Here is a 24732-nt window from a genome sequence, read left to right on the forward strand (position 1 = left end):
TTGTCTCCACTACCATGAACTTAGCAGATTCCTAATACTACAGACTTTTCTGATGAGAGAGAATATGACTTTTTGATATTGTATAATGAAATATCAACATTCTAAAGCTCTGCATAACTTAGCAAAACAATATTTTCCAAATGACTAATGCATCATGCTACAAAAGCACGCATGGGTAAAAGGTCAATTCAAAGTGCAAGTTAGACAAGTGGATTTTAATGTAACGGGATAAGAAGTTCATTGGTATGGTTTCAGATTCCACAATGCAAGCAACGTTAAAGAAACTACCACTGTCAGTTTTGGTATAGAATCAAAGAAGAATACCCACAGTAATCTAAAAGGGCTATTAAAATACTCTTCCATTTTCCAATTACATATTTGTATGAGGCCCGAGTTTCTCCACTTATTTCAACCAAAACAACATATCACAAGTAATCGAATGCAGAAGCAAATATGAGAACCCAGCTATCTTCTATTCAGCTAGATAGTAAACAGATTTGCAAAAATATAAAGCAATGTCATTGCCACTCATCTCACTACTTTCTGTTTTGTCAGCTGCTCTGATGCCAGCAGCTGGAACAGCACAGGAGACCATGCCAGCCGCTCTGGCACCTACAGGTTTGGCACATCAAGGTCTCCAGCACATCAGCAGTGTCAGCAGTGTCATAGGACTGGGTGTGGTATGAGTTCAGCAGCAACACGAGATGGCACCATTGCAAATGCATCAGCACCCAAGATGATGGCATCACACAGCTGGTAGCAACACAGAAATCAGTGACCTGAGTGGTAGATGTCACCAGGGGGAGACAGAAAGAAAGCATGAAGGGACTGCTTCGTGAAAACCAAGAGCCCTAATTTACTGAATGCAGGGGACCACTCTTAGGAATACACTATTGCTAAGGGTGAATGGAAGTAGGGTGGTAAATATTTGAGCTCCTGTAATAGTAGGTGGGTAGAGTAATAAGAGAAATACTGTTTGTTACAGTTATGTACTGTTACGGGGGCCTTACTTTAACTCTAGGTTGGTATGACCTAGAAAACACAGTACTATACCTCTCAGCAAATCCATCCATATGAAAGAAATCATGGTGCAGGAGCTCAGCACAGAAGGGCCTTTTGTCTGGGTCAATATGCAAGCATTTCTGGGAAACCAAGGAATACATACAGTTCATATCAAAGAAAAACTGCCTACGTTTACATTTCTAAATATAGAAAATTCCTTTTCACAGTCAATGAATTTTAAACATCTATAATAAATGATAAATAATAAAGCACAAATCTAGACAATGACTACCAATGGTTACTAATATCACAAAAAGAAAGAACACCAGACATTCAGTGTCTCTGGACAGAAATATACAAACTTCTTATGAAGTAGTCTTGCCAAAAAATCAACCTGATTCTGATCGAGCTCTAGCTCTGCTGTGAGTTTATACAAAATACAGGACACCAGGGAACATATTAAACTACACTATGTGGGAAATTCTAAGGGACAACCAACCTATTTTCTTTAACAGATAAATGGCAAGGTTTAAACAAAAAACAAAGAGATGAAGAAGAGCTTGTAAATTAGGAATCTTAAAAGACATATCAAGCAATTGCGAACTCTAGTCTTCATGTGGATCCTAATTCAAACTATAAAAAGAAATTATGAGAAAATTAATGAAATTTTGAGCACTGATTAGATATTTTACGATACTAAAGAATTTTTGTGAATTTTTAAAATTTAAAGTACTTACAGAATGGAAGGGAAAGAACCTACTCTGTGCTTATTACTGTGCTAGATACTTGACATAGATGATTTGATTTTATCTATGTTCTTTCATTTTATTATAGATTTTATTATATCTTGTTCTGATTCACTGGAACCACTCACTGCCAGTAAGAATAGAAGGGACTTATCAATAAGTAGCTTTAAATGAACAAGAAAAGTCTACAAATAATTAAGGCATTTATAAGTGAAATAATATAATATCTGGAATTTGCTTCAAAATACTCCCCCAAAAAAAGTTGCTGAGTGTGTGGACAGGATAGATGAAACATTTTCCAAATATTGTTAATTGTTGTAGCTAATGACTAGCTCGTGAGGGTTCACTACACCACTGCTTTTTCTACTTTCTTTTCTATGTTTGAGATTTCTTATAATAAAATATTTTAAAAGTTATATGATTCTACCATAAGGGATATAAGTTGGACAATATTGTTTTACCTTATTCCCTTTAAATCTCTTCACAGACAGATCATAAAGCTTGTCTCAATGAAAAATATTTGTATCTGTTAGACTATGTAAAAAAATAACAATGTATTATTCTAAGAACTTGTTATAATTAGTTATAAGCTTACTAAGCTTTTTTTAAATGAGTTGTTTAAAGAAGTAAAAAAAGCAAAAAATATCTTGGGTAAATGTTATGTGACCCTGCTCTTTTAGAGATACTCAGTTTATCAACACTTTTGGACAATCCTAACTAATAAGAAATTTTTGAGCGAATAATTCCAAAAGGTCCACTTTTAGAGACAATTTGATCCAGTGAGAATCTCCCTAAAGTCTTCCTCAATCAAATACAAGGCAAAGGTGATGATCATTTAAAAATTAGCTTCAGTGAATCTAGTGGTTAAGCAAAAGCCCCTTTTTAACAATACACTACAGGCCATGATCCTATGCCTTAGACTTTAATATTTTCCTGCTTCTCTACCCTTCTTTTTATTTTCTTACCCTATTTTTCTTCTCTTTTCCACTTACACAAGGCTTGCATTTTAAATGTTAAACATTAAAAACATGTCATTATGAGAATGTTTTCACACTTAAGACTTGCCAGATAATATGAAATGGTTTCTTAAAACAAGCAAAAATTTCAGGTCTTTATCTCTGAAGTCCCTCCATCCCCATGCCCACCAAATAAAACTCTTAAAATGTACAAAAATTTAAACCATCAGAGGAAACTGTTGTCCTAAAAGATCAACCGGACAAGAAAAAACTAACAGAAAATCAAATCTCCATAATGTAAATTCCCTGTCAGAAAGTGCAAAGAAAAAGTACGATTACCTTTGCTAAATCTATCACAACTTCAGGAAGCCTGGGATAGCGTCTTTCAAGAGGAACCGTTTCTTTGATTTCAGGCAACCTTACTCCAGCAAACACAGGATTTTTATAAAACAGCTCCTGATGTCTTGGAATGAGATTACCTGGCAGTGAGAACGGCACATATCTCTGTCATTACGCATCATGGGACAGGTGGTGTGGAGTAGAGATGAGTGTAACACAGCTTGTAGAGCGGGGACTCTCCCCGCATGCAAAAACAACCGAACACACAGTGTTCTTATTGTGGTGGTGCCTGGCAGCCTTTAGGTGGCTTTGACATAAGTCAACGCAAAAGAAATTAACATTCTTATCTCAACATACTCATTCAGAAAAGTTCACACGCTACTATACATAGAACTGAAGACGCAAGGGAGTATAGGAAAAGCACAGGTAAAGAACATTGTATAATTTCTTAGATATAAGTACCAGCACTGCATTTCTAACTACAAAGCATAAAGTGCTGACCAAAGATGAAAATATTAATAGTCATATGGTCAGAATCTAATCTAGATAAATAAGTTCCACCCTTTAAGAATTTAATTTTTGCCCAGTGTATCTGTATCTAAGGGCTGATTTGATCACTTTTATCTTTTCTCTCAACTTTAATACCTAACCTAATATAAAATATATATGAAAATTCTGCTATAAGAAACCATTGTATTGTTTATTGAACTTCTAACCTGGAAACTAAAATCTAAGAGTTAAATAACCCTCAAGTAATTACCCATTATTTCTATTTTACAAACTCCATCACCCAACAGAAATGTAAGATGACTTTGATAGTCTAGCTTTGAAATTCTGTCCAAAGCACTAGCAACAAAAGTCAGAACTGCAGCAAGATTAAATTACTTTGGAAGGGGCTTCCCTGGTGGCGCAGTGGTTGAGAGTCCGCCTGCAGATGCAGGGGACACGGGTTCGTGCCCCGGTCCGGGAAGATCCCACATGCCGCGGAGCGGCTGGGCCTGTGAGCCATGGCCGCTGAGCCTGTGCTCCGCAACGGGAGAGGCCACAACAGTGAGAGACCCGCGTACCGCAAAAAAAAAAAAAAAAATTACTTTGGAAGTCCCTGTGTCTCTCAGTTTAAAGATGAGAAAGAGGGTAATAGATATATAACACAAACGCTTGCTGACCCAAAGATAATATGATCATTTGTATTCTCTCTACATGTGATTTATTGAATGCAAAAGTGCAGAGAGAATGTACAATGTTTACTTTTTTCTTTAGCGGGGGAGTTGGCAGGAGGGCAGGTGAGAGCATGATTAGGACAATATGTCAGATAGACAAAAGCCAGACTGAGAATGACTGAATATATATATAAAGAGAGAGATAGATGAGTTTTTCCTACTTGCTCCCTACACCCATTCAAAACACGTATCATCTTTAATGTACCAACAGCTTGTAAAATAAATATAAACAAACAAAACATAGGGGAAAAAAATCACTAAAATTTAAAATGCAGACGTATAATCTTACCCAAACACAACATAATATGATATAGCTGATCGATATCAGAATCTCCAGGAAAAAGGGGTTCCCCCATGAGCATTTCAGTTACCAGACAGCCAATGGCCCACACATCAACAGCCCTGAAAGAAAAGCAATGTGGTATAAAACCTGGCATCCTACTATGCTTACTATGACTGAATCTGTTCTGCATATTACTATTTGGTATTCTTGGTACTGAAAAAAGTAGTAGTAAGCCTTAGATTACTCTACAAAATACATTTCCCTATAAACTTAAAGTGTTAATTTCCAATTTTACATAAATCAAATTTCCAGAAACTTCAATCATGTGACATGAGGGAAAAGACTTCCGAAGACTCAAAACAGTTGTTAAGTATACTTTATTCTGAAAATAAGCCTTTTGGGTTTCCATTCAGTGGCTATTCATTTTTTGTTCACACATAATTTTGACAAGGTTCCTCAGTCTATCCCACCATATGCTGAAAACAGCATACCAGAAGGAGAAGGATGTTGCGAACACAAACAACAAGGAGAACTGAAAGCTAATAGGGGGAAATAGAACAACTGTCTTAAAAATCGGTCACAAAAACTTAAAGAATATTCTGGCATCATTACCATAGGGACAACTACCTTGAAATTGCTTAAGGTCATAGTGGAATTATAACATGGTACAAAAGTGACAGTATGGCGGTAAAATGAGAGCTCAGAGTAATTAAGAAAATATTAAATGAATTGTACTCTGAAAACAGAGAAATTGCAAAAAATACTTTAGAACAATTTCTATCAAAATCAGTAAAACTTCCAATCCCTTCTTCTTTGAAGAATTCATTTATGAAGACGATTTATGTTTTTAAAACTATTCACTCAGTTCCATTTCTACCCTTACCCTTGCCCACACTACTCTGCCTCATTGCAAGTGTCAGACTTACCCGGTCAATGTTACCTCTCTTTACAAGTGAGAAATATACCTATTTCTAACTTACTATTAAAAACAGACCACTTACCTTGATTTCCCTACCTTTAAAATAATTAAACTCACACCAACTTGTTTCACAAGAATGTTCAAAGGGGAAGCACCAAAAATGTTTACAAATAACTTTATAAAGTTCTCTGAACTGAAAACTTCCTTTCCGTGTTAGAGGGATCTTTCATCATATTAAAAACACGTTCCATTTTATCAAGAAAAGAGAGTTAAATCTGCCCTCCCCACCGCCCACCTTGCTCATGTCTTACTTGCCATACTTGACATCACCAACCAATAGTTCTGGAGCTCTGTACCATCGGGTTGCCACATAATCAGTATAAACCTCCCCAGGAGCTGCCAGTGTCCGCGCAAATCCAAAATCACATAACTTGACAACACCAGACTGGGAGACTAATATATTCTCTGGCTTTATATCTCTGTGTATGATCTAAGACAAAAAGCAGAGTATGAAATATATTGGCACATCAAGTTAAGCAAACTAATTATTTTTGAGCACCTGTCATATGCAGGGCACTGTTTTTGTCCCTATAGTAAGTACAGATAAAAGCCTATAAAACTGTTCCTGGCTTTAAAGAACCTGGGACCTAGTTGGGAAAAAAAGAACATTTATGCTTAAAATTTTATTTAAACGATCAAAGATATTGGATGAAATATATATTATTAATTACCAAATCAATTGCTCTGATAAGGACTGTTCTCAAGACTAAGAGAGTAAAGCTGTCATTGAAGACTGGGCTGGTCAGGGAAAATTTTTGTGGAAAAGGGTGGGCTCTAAGACAGGTCTTTAACACTAGTATGACCTGGATAAATGTAGAAATGAAAGGGCAATCCAAGTGAGGGTAACAAAAAGAGCAAAAGAGTGAAGATGGGAATAGATCAGGAGATGCTGGGGAAATGTTTTTTCTGGAGTAGAGGTTATGTACTAGGTTTTGCTTCAACTACCACTCTGGGAAGTCTGAGCTTGTGTCAGGGCCATGGGAACCCATGGAAGTGACATGACCAACAAGATGTTTAAAGAAGATGTTGGCCATGAACACGGTAAAGCAGAGAGGGGGACTAGAAGTGGGAAGAAGAGCAGTGGGACAACTAGGAGGTGATAAGGGCCTAAACTAGTCTGGTGCTCAAAGGAATGGAAAGGAAGAGGTGCAGTGTAGAAATATTTTAAATCAAGAATCAACAGAATTTAGGAAGTAATCTCAGATATTTTACTTAAACTTGGGAAACTAAAAGAACAGTGGGTCCATTACCAAAAATAGAAAAGTCTGGAAAAAGTTAGGTTTGATTAAGAATAATTAGTAGTTTAGTTTTAGCCATATAGGCTTTTAAGTGGATTTCTGAGTACCCAATTGGAGGCACTCACCAAGCAATTATAAATGTAAAAAGGCTAAAACAAGGTCAGTTGGTTATGATTTCTAAAAGAGAGACTATGGAAGGAGAAAACAGGACACTGGCAGACAATGTTAAAAATTCTAGAGCTGGGCAAAACAAATTATGAGGCCTAGTTCTCTAATATAAGTAAACTGTATTTTGAAATTTTAAAAAATATATTTATTGTAAACTCAGAGGACCAGCATCCTAATTGGCATTGCTGAGCATTTCGCATAAGCTACCAATTTCTATTACATCCTAGACATCCATGGTAAAGGTCACAGGGCCAGCCCCGCATCTATCATTAGCATTTGTTACTTTTATAATCACACAAAAAATGTCATCTAAAATATTTTGTAAAACTGGCAGAATCACTGTGTTAGTTATTTTATACTTTGTGTCATTTTACCTAGAACTGCTTTTCTTTTTTTTAAATTAATTAATTAATTAAGTTAGTTAGTTTTGACTGCGTTGGGTCTTCGTTGCTGCACACGGGCTTTCTCTAGTTGCGGCGAGCGGGGGCTACTCTTCGTTGTGGTGCGCAGGCTTCTCATTGTGGTGGCTTCTTTTGTTGCGGAGCATGGGCTCTAGAGCGCAGGCTTCAGTAGTTGTGGCTCGCAGGCTCTAGAGTGCAGGCTCAGTAGTTGTGGCACGTGGGCTTAGTTGCTACGCGGCATATGGGATCTTCCTGGACCAGGGCACGAACCTGTGTCCCCTGCATTGGCAGGTAGATTCTTAACCACTGCGTCACCAGGGAAGCCCCCTAGAATTGCTTTTATATGATTCTCAAAGGATATAAAATTGTTCTGATAGACAACAGAGTAATAGCAGGCATTTTCATATTTCACAACTAGGCAAGAGAATCTGAACTAACAAATAAATGGATTCTTACATGTATGTATCTGTCAAAACTCATTACTTAAAGTTTGTGCATTTCACTCAGTAAATGTTACTCAAAAAAAAAAAAAAACTCTGCAAACTCTAGTTAATGACATGCAGAGCTGAAGTATTTAGAGTTGAAGTCTGCAACTTACTTTAAAAAAATGCATAAATAAGACAAATTAATAAGTAGATAAATGGATGAACAGATAAATAAATATGTCATAAAACAAATATAGCAAAGTGTTAACAAGTATAGAATTCAGCGGTAGGTATATGGGTGTCCATTGTACACTCTTCTAAATTTTCAACTTTTTAAATAATTGTTTAAACTAAACACTTACATTGTGACTGTGACAAAATCCAATTCCACTGATAATCTGAAACAAATACTTTTGAGCTAGTTGGTAGTCTAGTCCATTTGGAAAGAGCTCCAAGTCATCAAGAACTGTATGGTCAACAAATTCAAAGACTAGGTACCATCGCTTTTTTTTCTTCCACACTTCCAACAGATTCACGAGATTTTCATGCCTCAGTTGCTGTTATAAAAAGAAAAATACAAAATAGTTTTTACAAGATCAAATTACTAGTAACTAGTCACAGTCTAAAAGAGATCTTGGCATAAGAGAAACATAAATAAAATGCATAAACGGTATAAATTGTGAAACTATATTTTGGTTTTTTTTTTTTTTTTGCGGTACGCGGGCCTCTCACCGCTGTGGCCTCTCCCATTGCGGAGCACAGGCTCTGGATGCGCAGGCCCAGCGGCCACGGCTCACGGGGCCAGCCATTCCACGGCACGTGGGATCCTCCCGGACCGGGACACGAACCCGTGTCCCCTGCATCGGCAGGCGGACTCTCAACCACTGCGCCACCAGGGAAGCCCTGGTTTTTAAATTAGAGTCAAAAAGACCATACTGCTCTATTCTCCTCTCAGAGAATACAACAAAGCCAATGAGAAAAAGAAATGTAGCTCCATCTTTGATGAAACTAAGAAGGATTTATGACCCCTACCCACAGCAAACGAGGTGGCACTGTGAAGGTCCAACAGGAGTCTAGGAAGATACCAAGAGATCATCTGTGGCTACAAAGCTGGCAGAGCAGAGTTTTCCAAAGTTGGTGACATACCCTGAAAAGAAAAACAACAAAACAAAAACAAAAAACCTTCTTTGGTATAATGAGAACAGGGTTCATAGACTGTCAGTGAAACCATCCCTAGAACTGAATGGCACCAGGGAACAGGAGGAGAGGGCGTCTGAATAATCACATAGGAACTCATTTGCTGGAAACAATCTGTCAGTGAAGCCAAGTGGAAGGCAAAACAATTCATTATGAACAAATCTGCACTACAAGTTTCAGAGAAAGTAAGGATAACATAAGTCAATCCCACACTCAGGCTTGTGTTGTAAGGAAAATCGTTGTGAACCATGGTGGATTCCTGCTAGCCTGGAACAAGACCGCAGGTTTTCCTGAAAATGAACCTCCTACAAATAGCTGGTCCAGGAGGGGCTCACTTTGTTACAAGATAAGAAACAATCAAAAAGGAACCGATCCAGTCTCTGTTCAAAGATACTATAAGAAAAGAGAAGGAAACACAAATGGCAGAGGAACACTCACCAGGAAATGTTGCCTCTTTTTTTTTTTTTTTTTTTTTTGGCCACACCACGCAGCTTGCGGGATCTTAGTTACCCGAGCAGGGATCGAACCTGAGCCCTCGTCAGTGAAACCACAGAGTCCTAACCACCGGATCGCCAGGAAATTCGCCGTTGCCTCTTTTTTAAAGAGGAGGAAACTACTAGAATACAGTCCTCAAAATCCTCAAGGAAAGAAAGAATATTTATACCCCAAAAAATTGTCATTCAAGAAAAAGACAGCAGAGAAAATTTTCTGAACATGAGCAGTAAATCCATTAGTGCAGGACTAAGTGTTATACAAATGTGGGTATCACAGTTACAAAATAGAAAGTGAATATTTAAAACCTAACAATGTACAAATGATACTAGCAACAAACTTAGGAGAAAGAAGAGAAGATGCAAACAAAATAAGAGAGTATGAAAAAAAAAAGAGAGTATGTACGTGGATTTCCTTGTCAATGGGACAGAATTATACTTTTAACCTGAAATGTTTAATTATAAGGTCGAATTATATTTACAGGTTTAATGGTAAGCACTAAGATAAAGAAGATAGCTTCTTCAGATGGTGGATGAATGGGAGAGAGGAGGAAACAGAAATATAAGAATTACTTTACAAAGGATTAACTATATTATATAACTCTATAGTTATAAAGGTAACAAAAAGTACAAAATAAAACCTTTCCAACAAAGTATAATTTATAATTCCTATTTAATATTTTATGTAAAAGTTAATCTTCTGAAGACTCAGGGAAATCATTGTAGATTAAAATAAGAAATAAAGATTTTCATTTATAAGAAAAAAAAAACCTTTCCAAATTACCAAAGGAAACACATCCAATGTTTAAAAAGTAATTAGGGACTTCTTCCCTGGTGTCAGAGTGGTTAAGAATTCACCTGCCAATGCAGGGGACACAGGTTCGAGCCCTGGTCCGGGAAGATCCTACATGCCACAGAGCAACGAAGTCCGTGTGCCACAGCTACTGAGCCTGTGCTCTAGAACCCACGAGGCACAACTACTGACCCCTTGTGCCACAACTACTGAAGCCCACGTGCCTAGAGCCCGTGCACCACAACAAGAGAAGCCACCGCAATGCGAAGTCTGCGCACGGCAACGAAGAGTAGCCCCCGCTCACCACAACTAGAAAAAGCCTGCGCTCAGCAACAAAGACCCAACACAGCCAAAACTAAATTTTTTTTAAAAAGTAGACTATATAGAAAATAGTTTTAAAGTAGTAATAAAATACATAATATTATAAATAATAACTAACCCCTACATAGTGCTTACTATGTTCCATTACCTTAAGCACAAAAACCCTATAAAATAGTTGCAATTATTATCCTGTTTTACAGATGAGGAAACTAAAGCACATAGAGGTTAAGTAACTTGGTCAAGGTCACACAGCAATAACTGGTAGAGGAGGATTAGAACCCAGGAATTGTAGCCTCTGTCTTTTCCTGAAAAGATTTCAGTTTTGTTTAGTTCCTCCTTCATGTCCAGAACATCTGCCTTATAAACACACCCAGACCTGCAGCTGACTTGCATACAAAATATTTAGATTTCTTTTTCTTAACCACTAAGCCATTCTGACTCTAGAGGGGGAAAAAAAGGAAAACTAAGACCAAACTTATGTTACATCATAACTATAAATGGGCTAAACTTAGCTATTAAAACAAAAGGTGCCAGGTTGGATCACAAAGCACTTTCCAAATATATTAAGTGAATTAACGCATAGCCATACAATGAAATAAAATGCAGCAGTTAAAAAGAACAAGTCAGGGCTTCCCTGGTGGCGCAGTGATTGAGAGTCCGCCTGCCGATGCAGGGGACACGAGTTCGTGCCCCGGTCCAGGAAGATCCCACATGCTTGCGTACCACAAAAAAAAAAAAAAAAAAAGAACAAGGCAGTTTTATGTCCACGGGTGTGCAATAATCACTAAGCTACATTAAGTGGAAAAAAGGCAAGATGCAGGTCAGTGTGTAGAATATGCTGACGTTTGATATATGTACACACACCAGAATTCCTTTGATGGATACAGTTGCTTATGGAAGGTATAACTAAATAGCTGGTACACAAAGGTGGCAGGGAAATGCATTTTAATTTTATAGCATATTCATATGTTACCTTTTCAAAAATTAAAATAAGTAGATAAATAAAATTTGTATCGGTGTGTTAAAGATAAACACGCTAAAATTGACAAGAGTTTATTTGAGCAAACATTGATTTGAACTGGGCAGCACGATACTGAAAGAGGTTAGGAACATTCTACTGGTAGAAGCTAAGGGAAAGGGTTTCCCTGGTGGTACAGTGGTTAAGAATCCACCTGCCAATGCAGGGAACACGGTTTTGAGCCCTGGTCCAGGAAGTTCCCACATGCTGCAGAGCAACTAAGTCCCTGTGTCACCATTACTGAGCCTGCACTCTAGAGCCTGTAAGCCACAACTACTGAGCCCTCACGCTGCAACAACTGAAGCCCGCGTACCTAGAGCTTGTGCTCTGCAACAAGAGAAGCCACCGCAATGAGAAGCCTGCCTGCCACAACGAAGAGTAGCCCCCGCTCGCCACAACTAGAGAAAGCCCGTGCGCAGCAAGGAAGACCCAACGCAGCCAAAAATAAATAAATTTATTTTAAAAAGAAAAAAAAAGAAGCTAAGGGAAAGGCTTTTATAGAGCAGACATGGAAGCAAAACAAGTAAATTATTTGATTGGTTGGTTCCAGCTTAAGTGGTTGCTTTACTTGGGAAAGTCTAGTTGACTGTGACTGGTTGTGCTTAACTTACAATGTCTTAACCTTGAGCATTTACAGGAATTGAGTCTGACTTAGGTTTCCTTTGATTTGTTCACACAGGGTGCCAAGATATTAGAGCCACCTTAGTCTAATGGCCTATTGTTTCACTTGGTTTTTTATTATAAGTACACACACACACACACATACAAACTTCTAGTAAACTTAAATTTTAATAGGTATGTAGAGAATTCCCTGGCAGTCCAGTGGTTAGGACTCCACCCTTTCACTGCTGAGGGCCCAGGTTCAATCCCTGGTCGAGGAACTAAGATTCTGCAAGCCTCACGGCCAAGAAATTAAAACATAATAAAATAATAAAAGGTATGTAGACTTTCAGTTTCCTTTTCCACATGTAAGGAGCTTGGAAGTCTCCACTCCATCCTAACAAGTAAAAAACTGAGTAGACTAAAAAATCAACAACTCTTTTTGGATTCATAAGAGATGAGAGGACATCTCATCTCTTATGAGGACATCTCAAACCACCGGCTCCAAGACTGGAGAGACAAACCAGCAAACACAGGGAGTCTCTGCTTCCTGGAACAGAGACTCACGAGGGCAAAGCTCTGTGGGAACCAATGCCAAGGTAGGAAAACCTGAACTGCAATGGATAAGTTACCGGAAGCTCAATGTGGCCAAGCCTGAGAGTTAAAAACTTCAGGGAAACCCTGTCACAGGGGCATCCACATAACACTGTAAGATGTTATTTCTAGGAGCTCAGCCAAGTTCTGATAGTAAATTTCAGAGAAGAATCTCCTTCAGCTTTCACAGGGAGAGGAATAAAGGAACCATTTGGAAAAATGCCACCGCACTCTGTCCTTAACAAGGTCTGCCCTTGGGGGGAACTAGTTAAGCAGAGCCTAACCAGCTGAGGAAGGGAGATAGCCAACTCCAGCCTACTGTAGCCATCCTATCCCACCTAAGGAGGGGACAAAAAACCTGAAGAACACTTGTAAAGTTCACAGGCTAGCAGCATAGGCTCACTGAAAGACTGAGACCTAATCACGGCACTACCGAACACCTCCCTTCCTCCAACCTCACCACCACATTACTAAAAGCCTATTCGCAGCACTTCCTTTTACCTGGTACATCATGCCCAGCTCTGAAGAAAAAAATTACGAGGCATACCAAAAGACAAAAACCACTATTTGAAGACACAGAAAAATCATCAGAAGCAGACATGGCAGGGGTGTAGGAATTATCAGCCCAAGAATTTAAAACAACTATGATTAATATGCTTAGGGCTCTAATGGGTAAAGTAGACAGCATGCAAGAACAGATGGGCAATGTAAGCAGAGAGATGGAAATCCTAATAAAGAATCAAAAGAAATGCTGGAGATTAAAAAAACAAAAAACAGGGACTTCCCTGGCGGTCCAGTGGTTAAGATTCTGCGCTCCCAATGCAGGCGGCCCAGGTTTGATCTCTGGTCAGGGAACTAGATCCTGCATGCCGCAACTAAGGAGCCCGCATGTGGCAACTAAGAGCTCTCGTGCCTCAACTAAGACCCAGTGCAGTCAAATAAATAAATAAAAATTTAAAAATTTAAAAAACAAAAGCACTGTAACAAAGTAAGAATGCCTTTGATTGGCTTATTGGTAGACTGGACACAGCTGATGAAAGAATCTCTGAGCTAGAGGATATCTGAGTAGAACGCTCAAAAACCAAAAAGGGAAGAGAACAAGGACTGAAAACCTTCTTAAGCATATAGAAATAGACCAAAGATGATAGCAAAGAATTACTGGGTCAAAATCAATAACAGGAGAACTCAGAGAATTAATCTCAGAACTCAAAGCTGATTTTGCTATGAAGTAACAGATATGGAACTGAGGTTAGATTTTTGTGTCCTCTTGGGACTAAGACGGAAGGAAGAGTCAAGTCTAAATGCCTTGCAAAGGTGGGGTCTTTCAGAAAACACCTCCAGTTTAAGCTGGGACCCTAAGGACTAAATCTTCCCCAGTGAAAATGAATGGAAATGAACCAGTCCAGGCTTCACATCACCTGTACCTTGAATTTGGATTAACATACTAGACTGGGAGCATCCCCATGCACCTGGCAGAAGCAACTGAATATCCTCTCTGGAAGAAGATAACTTTTATCTATCTTAGCCTCAAAACATTTCTACAAATAAATTTCCAGAAACAATATCCAATATAAATAATAATGAAGAACACAGAAAACAAGACACTCTAAGCAAGTACTTTGAACTTACTGAGGAGGCCTGGGCTGGTAGTGTGCCTGTGCCAGGACAGGGAAAATTTAATGTAGATCAGTGTTAACTAGTAAAGGTAGTTAATCCCTAAGAGGGGTAAGAGGAATCCAAGGGATATGTAAAAATATGGCAGGGGCTTCCCTGGTGGCACAGTGGTTAAGAATCCGCCTACCATTGCAGTGGACACGGGTTCAAGCCCTGGTCCGGGAAGATCCCACATGCTGGGGAGCAACTAAGACCGTGCGCCACAACTACTGAGCCTGCGCTCTAGAGCCCATGAGCCACAACTACTGAACCCACATGCCACAAGTAATGAGCCTGCACTCTAGAGCCCGCAAGCCACAACTACTGAAGCCCGTGCGCCTAGAGCCCATGCTCTGCAACAAGAGAAGCCACCGCAATGAGAGGCCTGCACACTGCAACAAAGAGTAGCCCCCGCTCGCCGCAACTAGAGAAAAGCCCACGTGCAGCAACAAAGACCCAACGCAGCCAAAAATAAATAAATAATTTTTTTTTAAAAAAGAAAGAAACTCAGGAATAATTGATAAATAGTGGAAAATATAAATATTAGGTATTTATCTGAAGGAATAAAATCTTACATAGCGTATACTCAGATCACAGGGCAATTGGGTCAAAAGTAAATAACCAAGGAGAAAAACCTAGAAATTTTCCACATGTTTGGCAATTAAGGAAAATGAGAAAATATTTTGAACTGCTAATCAAAATTTCTAGGATACATACCAAGCTGTTCTTAGAAGGAAAGTTATAACCTTAAATGCATATATGAGAAAAAAAAAACTAGAAATTAAAGAAGTAAGCATATAACTCAGAAGTTTAGGAAAAAGAACTGTAAAATAAACCTAAAATAAGTAGAAGGTATGAAATACTAAAGAACAAAAATTAATGAAATAGAAAAGAAATACACAACAGGGAAGATCAACAAAGCCAAACATTGGTTCTTTCTAAAGATAAATAAAATTGATAAACTTCAGGTTAGACTGATGGGGGGTTGGTGGTGGGAAGCAGTTAACATAGCAGGTCTGAGACTTTTATCCCTAGAAAGTTGGCTTGCAAAGTGAGCCCTTGTTCGCTACCTGGGTACTTGGATTTCAGAAGTGTTCCTTCATTTCCAGAACTGATAAAGTGGCTCACTGTGCAAACAATATGGTTTATGCTGAATACCCACATTTCTTCCGAGAGTCTGGGATTTTGTTATGAGCCAGGCAGGGGGTACCTCTGTGATAAGGCCCCAGGAGAATTCTGGGCACTGGGTCTCTAATGAATTTCCTTGGTAGACAATATTTCACACGTGTTGTCATAACTGCTGGAGGAAGTAAGTGCATCCTGTGTTAATCCACTGGAAGAAGAGTGACAGGTTTCCTCTGGAATTCACCCCATGTGCCTTTTCCCTTTGCTGATTTTCCTTTATATCTTTTCTCTGTAAGAGAGTACAACTGTTTGCTGTGTGCTGTGAGTCCTCCTAGTGAATCATCAAACCTTGGGGTGGCCCGCCAGCCTGTACCGCCAGCTCAGACCTCCCAGCTCGACTGGCTGCACGGGCGGCGTGGAAGCGCAGAGTCTTAACCACTGGACGGCCAGGGAAGTCCCAGGGCCAGGCTCTTGATGTCGAAAGTGCTCCTGTAACCCGACCCCACCCTCCTGGCCAACCACTGCTCACGCCCCCACAGGACACAGGGGACATGGGTTCGAGCCCTGGTCCAGGAAGATCCCACGTGCCAGTTGCAGAGCAACTAAGCCCGTGCACCGCAACTACTGAGGCTGTGTTCTAGAGCCCGTGAGCCACAACGACTGAGCCTGCGTGCCACAACTACTGAAGCCTGCGCACCTAAAGCCTGTGCTCCACAGCAAGAGAAGCCACCGCCATGAGAAGAGCACACACCGCGATGAAGAGTAGCCCCCGCTCGCCACAACAAGAGAAAGCCTGTGCACAGCAACGAAGACCCAATGCTGCCAAAAATAAATAAATAAATAAAATAAATTTATTAAAAAAACAAAACAAAACAAAAAACAAACAAAACCTTGGGGTGGTCTTAGAGACTCCCAACACAGTTGTTGGTAAATAGATAGATAGGCAGATAAGAGAGAAGCAACAAATAATTTTAAAATCATGTTTATATTCATAAGATAAATGAATATGTATATGTAATCTTGTTGTTTACTGCCAAAAAGGAAGAAATTTATACTTTAAACCAAGTTATGTAAATAAAACAAATATAAAAACAGCATTTAAAAAAAATTACTGTCACTCAAGAAACAACTCATTTTTTTTCAATTCAATATATGTGATAACTTACCTTTAGTAACTTGATTTCTCGCATAGCAATTTTTTTAACCATTTTGTCATCATCACTTTCTAAGAACTTCTTGATGGCTACAATTCTTCCACTATCTTTATTCCTACACTTCATCACCATTCCATAGCTCCCTTCTCCAACCAATCCTAGGTTCTCATATTTTTCCATTTTAATTAAAAACCAGTAGGAATTCTTCTTGCTGTGGAAACCAAAACATAGAGTTAATTATGTTGAGTATATTAATTTCCTTCACCCTCCCAAATTAATTCTTCCACACCTGTTTTCCATATTAGAGCAGACACTGCATCGATGGCCGTCCTGTGTAATGTTTCTGCATCTAAGTTATGTTTTCAAACTATTCACATACATTTCATAATAGACAAGGCAAATGGAATTGAAGCCATTAACTTCAAATTTAAATTACTAAATGTCATGTTAATGAAATTTCAATATATTTTTAATTAAGATAAAGCAATATTTGAACTATTATACAAAACAATAACAGTTTACTTTAGAAAAACACAATTCCTTTTCACTTTAAGGTAAAAAAGGCACAAGGGAATTTGGTTACAGTGAAGATAAAATTTATTTTTTTACATCAGGTCTAAAAGATTAAAGTTGAGGATCTTTATGCGCTTTCTAGTCTATTGGGAAAAATATTACCAAGTAACACTAACAACTTCTGATCAACTATTTTTGTTTACTTTTATTACCATAGTAATTAAATTCCTATATTGAACATACAAAATAACAGCAATGACATCACAGTATGTAAGCAGATTTTTAATAATTAAATGTTAGTGTACCAAATACAGTATTTCAAAAATCTTTTTAATGATTAATCACTATAAGTATGATTATTTTAATTTTGTGTTTAGAATTCTTTTACATCCCATTATGTGACATTTTCTGGATGAAGGCAATCCTAACAAAATCTTTCTTACGTTACTAATAATTGGTGAAGGACCAGCAATCATTCCACTACATATTTTGGTATAGCAAGAAACTTTTCAGCCCAGATACGATACGGTTAGATTTTACTTCATAAGTTTTGATCGCCATGAAATATAAAAGCTAATAAACTACAACTTCAAAGTTAAATTTATTTTTACAATCTGATTTTGAAATTAAATTCCAGAAGCAAAGAATAAACAATATTTCTGTTAATCCCAACATGGTTCTAAAAGTTTTTTGGGGAAAAAAGTAGTCTATTGGTAACTATACATTCAAATGATGATTCACAGTTGAACTTTTTTTTAACCTGACAATATAAAAACACTCATTCATAAAACTTGGTAAGAAAAAAAATTCTTACCTATAACATTAGTAGTGTACCTACAGCAATCTAAAGTTAATTTACACAGATTGTGAATTGTGATGTTTTCCTTGCTTCCCTATTGGTACACTGATGACAAAGACAAAACAAATATCCTCTTTGTTCTAGCAAATTGTGATAATCCGATGTATACAATACATTTTCAACAGTTTACATTTGACAATTTAGGGGATATATATATATAATTATTATATAGATTATATATATATAGTTATATATATATATATATATATATATAGTATATATACATGGAAAGTCAGAAGACTGATCTTTGGGAGGGAGAAAATAAATAAATCCCAGTCAACACCAACCCAATTATCTCATTATTTTACTACCAGCTTTGATAGTAGGTTCTACTATAAACTGTTTACAGAACAGTGTCTCTGACACTAACTTTCTATACATTTGACATTTTAACTTCCATTTAACCTCTATTAACTATTTTTAAATAAAATGTCAGTGTTTGAAAAAAAATTCTCAATGTAATTCTCTCTTTCCTTTAATTTTTTTTTCCTTCCACTAAAACAGCATATTTTATTAAGGACTAGACTTTAGGCTTATCATACCAAGGACAAAAATAGCTGGAATCTATAACCTGGATCATTTTAAAGTATTTGCAATTAGTGTCCTCAATATTTGGAAATGCAAAGTGAACACAGTTAAAATTACCTTAAGCATGTCTAAGAGGTTCTGAAGCATGTCACAAGCTAACATTCTGCACGTTGACTACAATTGTATTCTCCCACCAACTGCACATTTGGTCACAGCACACTGAACACACTTGTTTTTTCAAGTGGCACTTCCCACACATACTTTAGAAGTATCAAGGCTTAAAAAGCCTCTTGTTTCCTGAAACAGTTACTCATAAACCATAACTTCTCATGCCTTCTACTTGGGAATGTTAAGGGTTATACAAACTAAAAGGAAAGCTGGCCAATTGGCAATGTGGTAGTTCTGGACATGTGCCATGGAAGCATATGGTTCTCATACTAATAATTTAGATAATAAAAAATTGCTATTTTTTATTTTGTTAAAGACAGGTTGAAATCTTTTATAGATAAAAGAACGAGATAATAGAAGCTTTCAAAAGTATTATACTTACTGTTCCTTTTAAATCCTTTGGCGTGGAAATACCCAAAGGTTTTCAACTTGGAAATAAAATTGAGGTAAAATGCATCTCGTTCTCAGGTCTAAAAGATGCTGACTAGCAAACTAGCAATTCTACTGCTGTCGCGATTTCTTCCGCAGACACAGTCTTCCCAGGTGAAGCAGGCAGGGAGGCAGACTGGCCTCAACCCACCGCAAGTTCACACTCAGGAGGACCGCGGCCCGCATGCTGTCGTCGTCAAGGCAACGACCTCACTCTGTCCCCAACCATAGGCACAAAGTCTCCAGTGAGAAAAGACCGGAGTCTAAATGCGTCCACGGCAGGCACCAATACCTGTTAAGGCCAAGGCCTGTAGGGAAGTTAGCTGGGGTGCTAGGGCACCGCCTCCCAGCTCGTAAATCTCCCGGTCCCTGGAGTCCGTGAACCTGCTCGGCTCTAGCTAGCCCTGGGCCAAGGCGTTGGCCACCAAGCTGCAAGGGGCGGATCCTCACCCGTCCGGACCCGCCCCCGAGTGCACCGAGCCTCCCGTGTTCTGATTGGCTGGGTTCTGTCATCGCGATCTCTGATTGGCTTAGCGCCAACCACCCATCCAGTTCGCCTGGGGCTTGGCTCAGGTTCAGATCACTGACGCGCAGACGCCAGCGTCAGCACACACCTACCTTCTCAAGTAAGGAAGCACCTTTCTGCCTTCACCTGGAGACCGCTCTTCGCGACTGAGTACAACAGGCGATTCTGGTGCTCACGGGGAGGCTAAAAGTGGTGGTGGTTTTGTAGGATTGGGTGAAAATGTTAGGGGGTGACTGTGCAAAGAGCGCGATGAAGGGTTCTTCAAGCTCCTCGGCTGGGCCGGGGAGTGGGCTCTGAAGCCCCTCAACCGGGAAGGTTCGGGCTTGACGGCGATTCGACGCTTCCTTTCCGGTCTGGGCAGTGGGGTCAGTCTGCCAGGTAGGAGATGAGGGTGACAGTCTAGGAGGTGATAAGTAGGCGAGGCAAAGGTGAAAGTAGGTAAATGATGACAGAACTGGCGTTAGAAGGGACCCTGGGGAGGACAGCCTGGGCAATGAAAGTGAGGGAAATACTTGGAGATAACGGAAGGGGAAGAGAGGACATGAATGAAATAAGAGGAAAAGGGCTAAGACGGTTGGGGAACTAAAAGACATGAGCAATACTGGCATATGACAGACAGCCAAATAGGGTGCAGCTGGGGATGCGATGTTTAAGGCACAGACCAACTCAATCCATCATTAGGCAAGACTGGTAGGTCAGAATCATGCACATGCTGAAGTCACACAAGAAACAGGGCTTTCCTCATATTCAAGGAATTTGGGGTTTCAGCCATACCTCTGCAGTAAGGAAGCCTTAAGCACTCAGTTATTTTCATGTTAAATCATAAAAACTAACCATTTTGTAATTCTATTTGGTATCCATAATACCATGATCCAGTTAGGAGAGTGTCCTGGATAGCAGGTATTTATACCCATAGTCAATATTAAGGTATTAATTCGTTCTTGTATACAAAGAAATAAACATTCTGGTTTATAAATAAGATTTTGTGAGTTTGCTTAGAATGAATTAATCTTCCAGTGCCGGATCACCTTGATTGAACTGCTTAAAATCCAGTTCCTGAAGCTGTAATAATGAGGACCAGACCTGGGACCTGGATATGGAAAGAATATAATTCTTTAGTTAATGCAAGATGTAATTAGCTCTACCCTTAGGTGTGACCACGTTGGAGGGAGCCATGCCCCTTTTATTTATCTCTATAGGCTATAATAGAATGTGATGAACTTCTTTTATATGAGAAGCAGATTCCCTTTTATAAAGTGGCAAATCTGGGTTTGTTAGGCCTGAAGCGTGAGAAGAATTTTAAAGGTACCTCTAAGCAAAAGGCCCTGAAGTTTAAAATAACCTGTTTATATCCCACAGGCAACCAAAAGGATAAAAACTAAAAACTGGATTTGGTGACTAGATAATGCCTGAGAAAACAATTTCAAAAAGAATTGAGTTTGAAAGCCAGCTGTAAAGGAGGCATAGGGTATTCAAGAATTACACATCCCTGGTGGCCCAGTCCTGCCCCTCAGCCCAGGCCTCCCACAGGAACCAGGTTGTACCATGTAGGGAAGGGGGGAATCTATTCACATACCTCAGGTAATAGAGGTGTGCGGATGGGGGAAGGGACTGCGCAGCTCAAAGGCTGGGGGGGCGTGTCATGGGGATCTCGAAAGGCTTGAGGATGGGGCTACTTGGGGGGATGGCGAGGAGGCAACCTGGCAGGGGACAAGTGGGGGGCCCAGCGGGTTGAGCCCCTGGGCCCCAGGTCTGTACAATACGGTTTGCTATAAAACTCCAATCTTCTGTGGGTCGGGGGCGGGGAGGCAGAGCATTACACATCCTGGGTAAAGTCATCTATTGATACATGTTTGGTGAAGAGGAGGTAGTATTATGTAGTAGTGTGATTGGGTTATTGTTTATTTTAAACAAGAAAATCTTTGTAGGGAAAAGGAACAGAGAGAGAGGGGGGCTTTAAAGAGACAAGAAAAGGAATAATTAATGAAAAACCAAGGACAGGTAGTGAAGAGAAGGTGATAGAGTATGAAAAGGACTTAGCCTTGAAGAAGTTTCTAGAAAAGAGGAAAAACAGAAAAGTGTAGGACAGACACATTAGCTGGCTTAGATCTTCTCTAAAAAAAATTTCTGCAGGAAAAAAGATAATGGTGAGATTGAGGCTCAAGGATATGTGAGAAGAAATTCCTTGAAATAGGTAGTTATGAAAGAAGACACTTTGATGTGAAAGGAATACGAAATAGTAAAATGTGCCCACTTGAGCATGGACACCATGAATTTACAGTGAAACCAACTGACTCTGTTTCATAGGACTTGGCATCCTCAGGTTCAAGAATGGAGAAAATAGGGGCTTCCCTGGTGGTGCAGTGGTTGAGAGTCTGCCTGCCGATGCAGGGGACACGGGTTCGTGCTCCGGTCTGGGAGGATCCCACATGCCACGGAGCGGCTAGGCCCGTGAGCCATGGCCGCTGAGCCTGCGCGTCCGGAGCCTGTGCTCCGCAGCGGGAGAGGCCACAACAGTGAGAGGCCAGTGTACCACAAAAAAAAAAAAAAAAAAAAGAATGGAGAAAATAGACAGTATGTAAGCTACTTAGAGAAGTGGTAGTGCAAGGAGATTAAACAAAAAAGTTAAGAAATCAAGGGTGATGGAGAAAGCACAATTGAAATGGTTTGCCATGGTTCCAGCTAGATCAGAAGACAAATTATGACAAGTTAACTAATAAGCTGAAAATACAGGGGCACTGAGAAAATGGAGCTCATCATAGGCACAAAGAGTAAGTTTAATGGGAGTGAAAAAGGAGAAAAAGTTACTGTCAAAGAAAGCAAGTTGTGAATTTAAGATTTTGGAAATGGCACAAGATGATGATGATGAGCTCTAAAGAGTGGAATGTTTGGCCATCCCTTTGGGTAGCTGAAGTTTATTGAAAAATGTTATTGGAACTGAATTCAAAGAAACTTGAGGTCGCAGTATGAAAAGTCAAACTTTTCCTAAAAAATCATAACATGAACAAGTGGGACAATACAGAAAGGTTGAAATGCACATTTTAATCACTAAAGAAAGTGAAATGTTCTAAAAATCTAAAGAAAACACTGTGGGAGTGTATGAGACTGGCAACAAGAAGAAAGCCTGGAGAGATGGCAAAGAAACAAAGGTTAAAAAGAGACTAAGGAGGGCTTCCCTGGTGGCACAGTGGTTGAGAGTCTGCCTGCCGATTGCAGGGGACACGGGTTTGTGCCCCGGTCTGAGAAGATCCCACATGCCGCGGAGCGGCTAGGCCCGTGAGCCATGGCTGCTGAGCCTGCGCGTCCGGAGCCTGTGCTCCGCAACGGGAGAGACCACAACAGTGAGAGGCCCGCATACCGCAAAAAAAAAAAAAAAAAGAGACTAAGGACCATATGACCCAGCAATTCCATTCCTAGGTATAGACCTAAGAAAAATGAAAACATATGTTCATACAGAAACTTGTACATGAATGTTCACAGCAGTACTGATATTCATATGAATTGATTTCATAGTAGCCAAAAAGTGAAACTCTAATATCCATCAATTGATGAATGGATAAACTGTGCTATATCCATACAATGGAATATTATTCCCCCTTAAAAAGGAATAAAATACTCATAGGTGCTACAACATGGATGAATCTTAAAAACAGTATGCTGGGACTTCCCTGGTGGTCCAGTGGTTAAGACTCCGTGCTCCCAAGTGCAGGGAGCCCAGGTTTGAACCCTGGTCAGGGTACTAGATCCTGCATGCTGCAACTAAAGATCCCACATGCCACAACTAAGACCTGGCACAGTCAAATAAATAAATAAATAAATAAATATTTAAAGAAGTATGCTAAATGAAAGATGCCAGACACAGAAGATCACATATTATGTGATTCCACCTATATGAAGTGTCCAGCATAGACAAATCCATACAAACAGAAAGTAGATTAGTAGTTACCAGGGACTGAGGGGGATATGGGAATGAGGAGTGAGTACTAATGGGTATGGGGTTTCTTTTTTTGGTCACACTGCATGGCTTGCAGGATCTTAGTTCCGTGATCAGGGATTGAACCCGACCCCAGCAGTGAAAGCGCCGAGTTGTAACCACTGGACCACCAGGGAATTCCCTGGGGTTTCTCTTTAGGCTAATGAAAATGTTCTGGAATTAGACAGTGATGAGTTATACAACCTTGTGAATATACTAAAAACCACTGAATTGTACACGTTAAAAGGGTGAATTTTATGTATGTGAATGACATTGCAATATAAAACAATAGACTTCCAAGAAGATAAGAAGTAAATAGCCTGCCTAGAAATCTTTTTTCAGTAAATTTATACATTTTAGCTTAGAGTAGCCCAATTCTCTTTCTCACCTTAGCAATCATCTCTGTTAAGTAACTCTTGGCAACAATCATTCTTTACATATCTGGACATCCCCGCAAAACGTGCTTTTCTTGCCAAAAAAACAAAAAAAACCCCACCACTTAGGTCTCATGAAATACTGATTGATCATGGGTTTTGGCACACCTCAGCTGAGTTACCAAGTGAAAGGAACGGCCATAAAATCTTCAGACTACAAAAAGGTTCTTTATTTTCAGTATATTATTGAGCATACAGCTATGAATACATTCTGACATTCTGTTAAAAAATTGGACTGGGGGGGCTTCCCTGGTGGCACAGTGGTTGGGAGTCCGCCTGCCGATGCAGGGGACACGGGGTCGAGCCCCGGTCCGGGAGGGTCCCGCGTGCCGCGGAGCAGCTGGGCCCGTGAGCCACAACTACTGAGCCTGCGCATCTGGAGCCTGTGCTCCGCAACGGGAGGGGCCGCAACAGTGAGAGGCCCACGCACCGCGATGAAGAGTGGCCCCCGCTCGCCACAACTGGAGAAAGCCCTCGCACAGAAGCGAAGACCCAACACAGCAAAAATAAATAAATAAATAAATAAATAAAAAATTGGACTGGGGACTTCCCTGGTGGTGCAGTGGTTGGGAATCTGCCTGCCAATGCAGGGGACATGG

General features: G+C 39.6%; 1 protein-coding gene across 3 annotated transcripts in view; it reads right to left on the reverse strand.

Moving 5' to 3' along the window:
• Window positions 1–19611, reverse strand: part of CDKL2 (cyclin dependent kinase like 2) — a 35723-nt gene extending 16112 nt beyond the window's left edge. For 2 of the 3 annotated variants that reach the window (XM_079919232.1, XM_079919234.1), the window contains exons 1-7: window positions 19154–19592; window positions 16716–16914; window positions 8120–8314; window positions 5777–5955; window positions 4553–4665; window positions 3044–3183; window positions 1054–1142 (exon numbers count right to left, since the gene is read on the reverse strand). In XM_079919232.1, coding sequence (XP_079775358.1) covers window positions 1054–1142; window positions 3044–3183; window positions 4553–4665; window positions 5777–5955; window positions 8120–8314; window positions 16716–16883 — 884 coding nt within the window. In that variant the 5' untranslated portion in view covers window positions 16884–16914; window positions 19154–19592. Of the gene's footprint in view, window positions 1–1053; window positions 1143–3043; window positions 3184–4552; window positions 4666–5776; window positions 5956–8119; window positions 8315–16715; window positions 16915–19153 lie in introns of all 3 variants that reach the window. The other variant, XM_079919233.1, reaches the window with a different exon arrangement.
• Window positions 19612–24732: the final 5121 nt, after the last annotated feature.

The sequence above is a fragment of the Stenella coeruleoalba genome (assembly GCF_951394435.1).
Source record: "Stenella coeruleoalba genome assembly, chromosome: 4".
Lineage (NCBI taxonomy): Eukaryota > Metazoa > Chordata > Mammalia > Artiodactyla > Delphinidae > Stenella > Stenella coeruleoalba.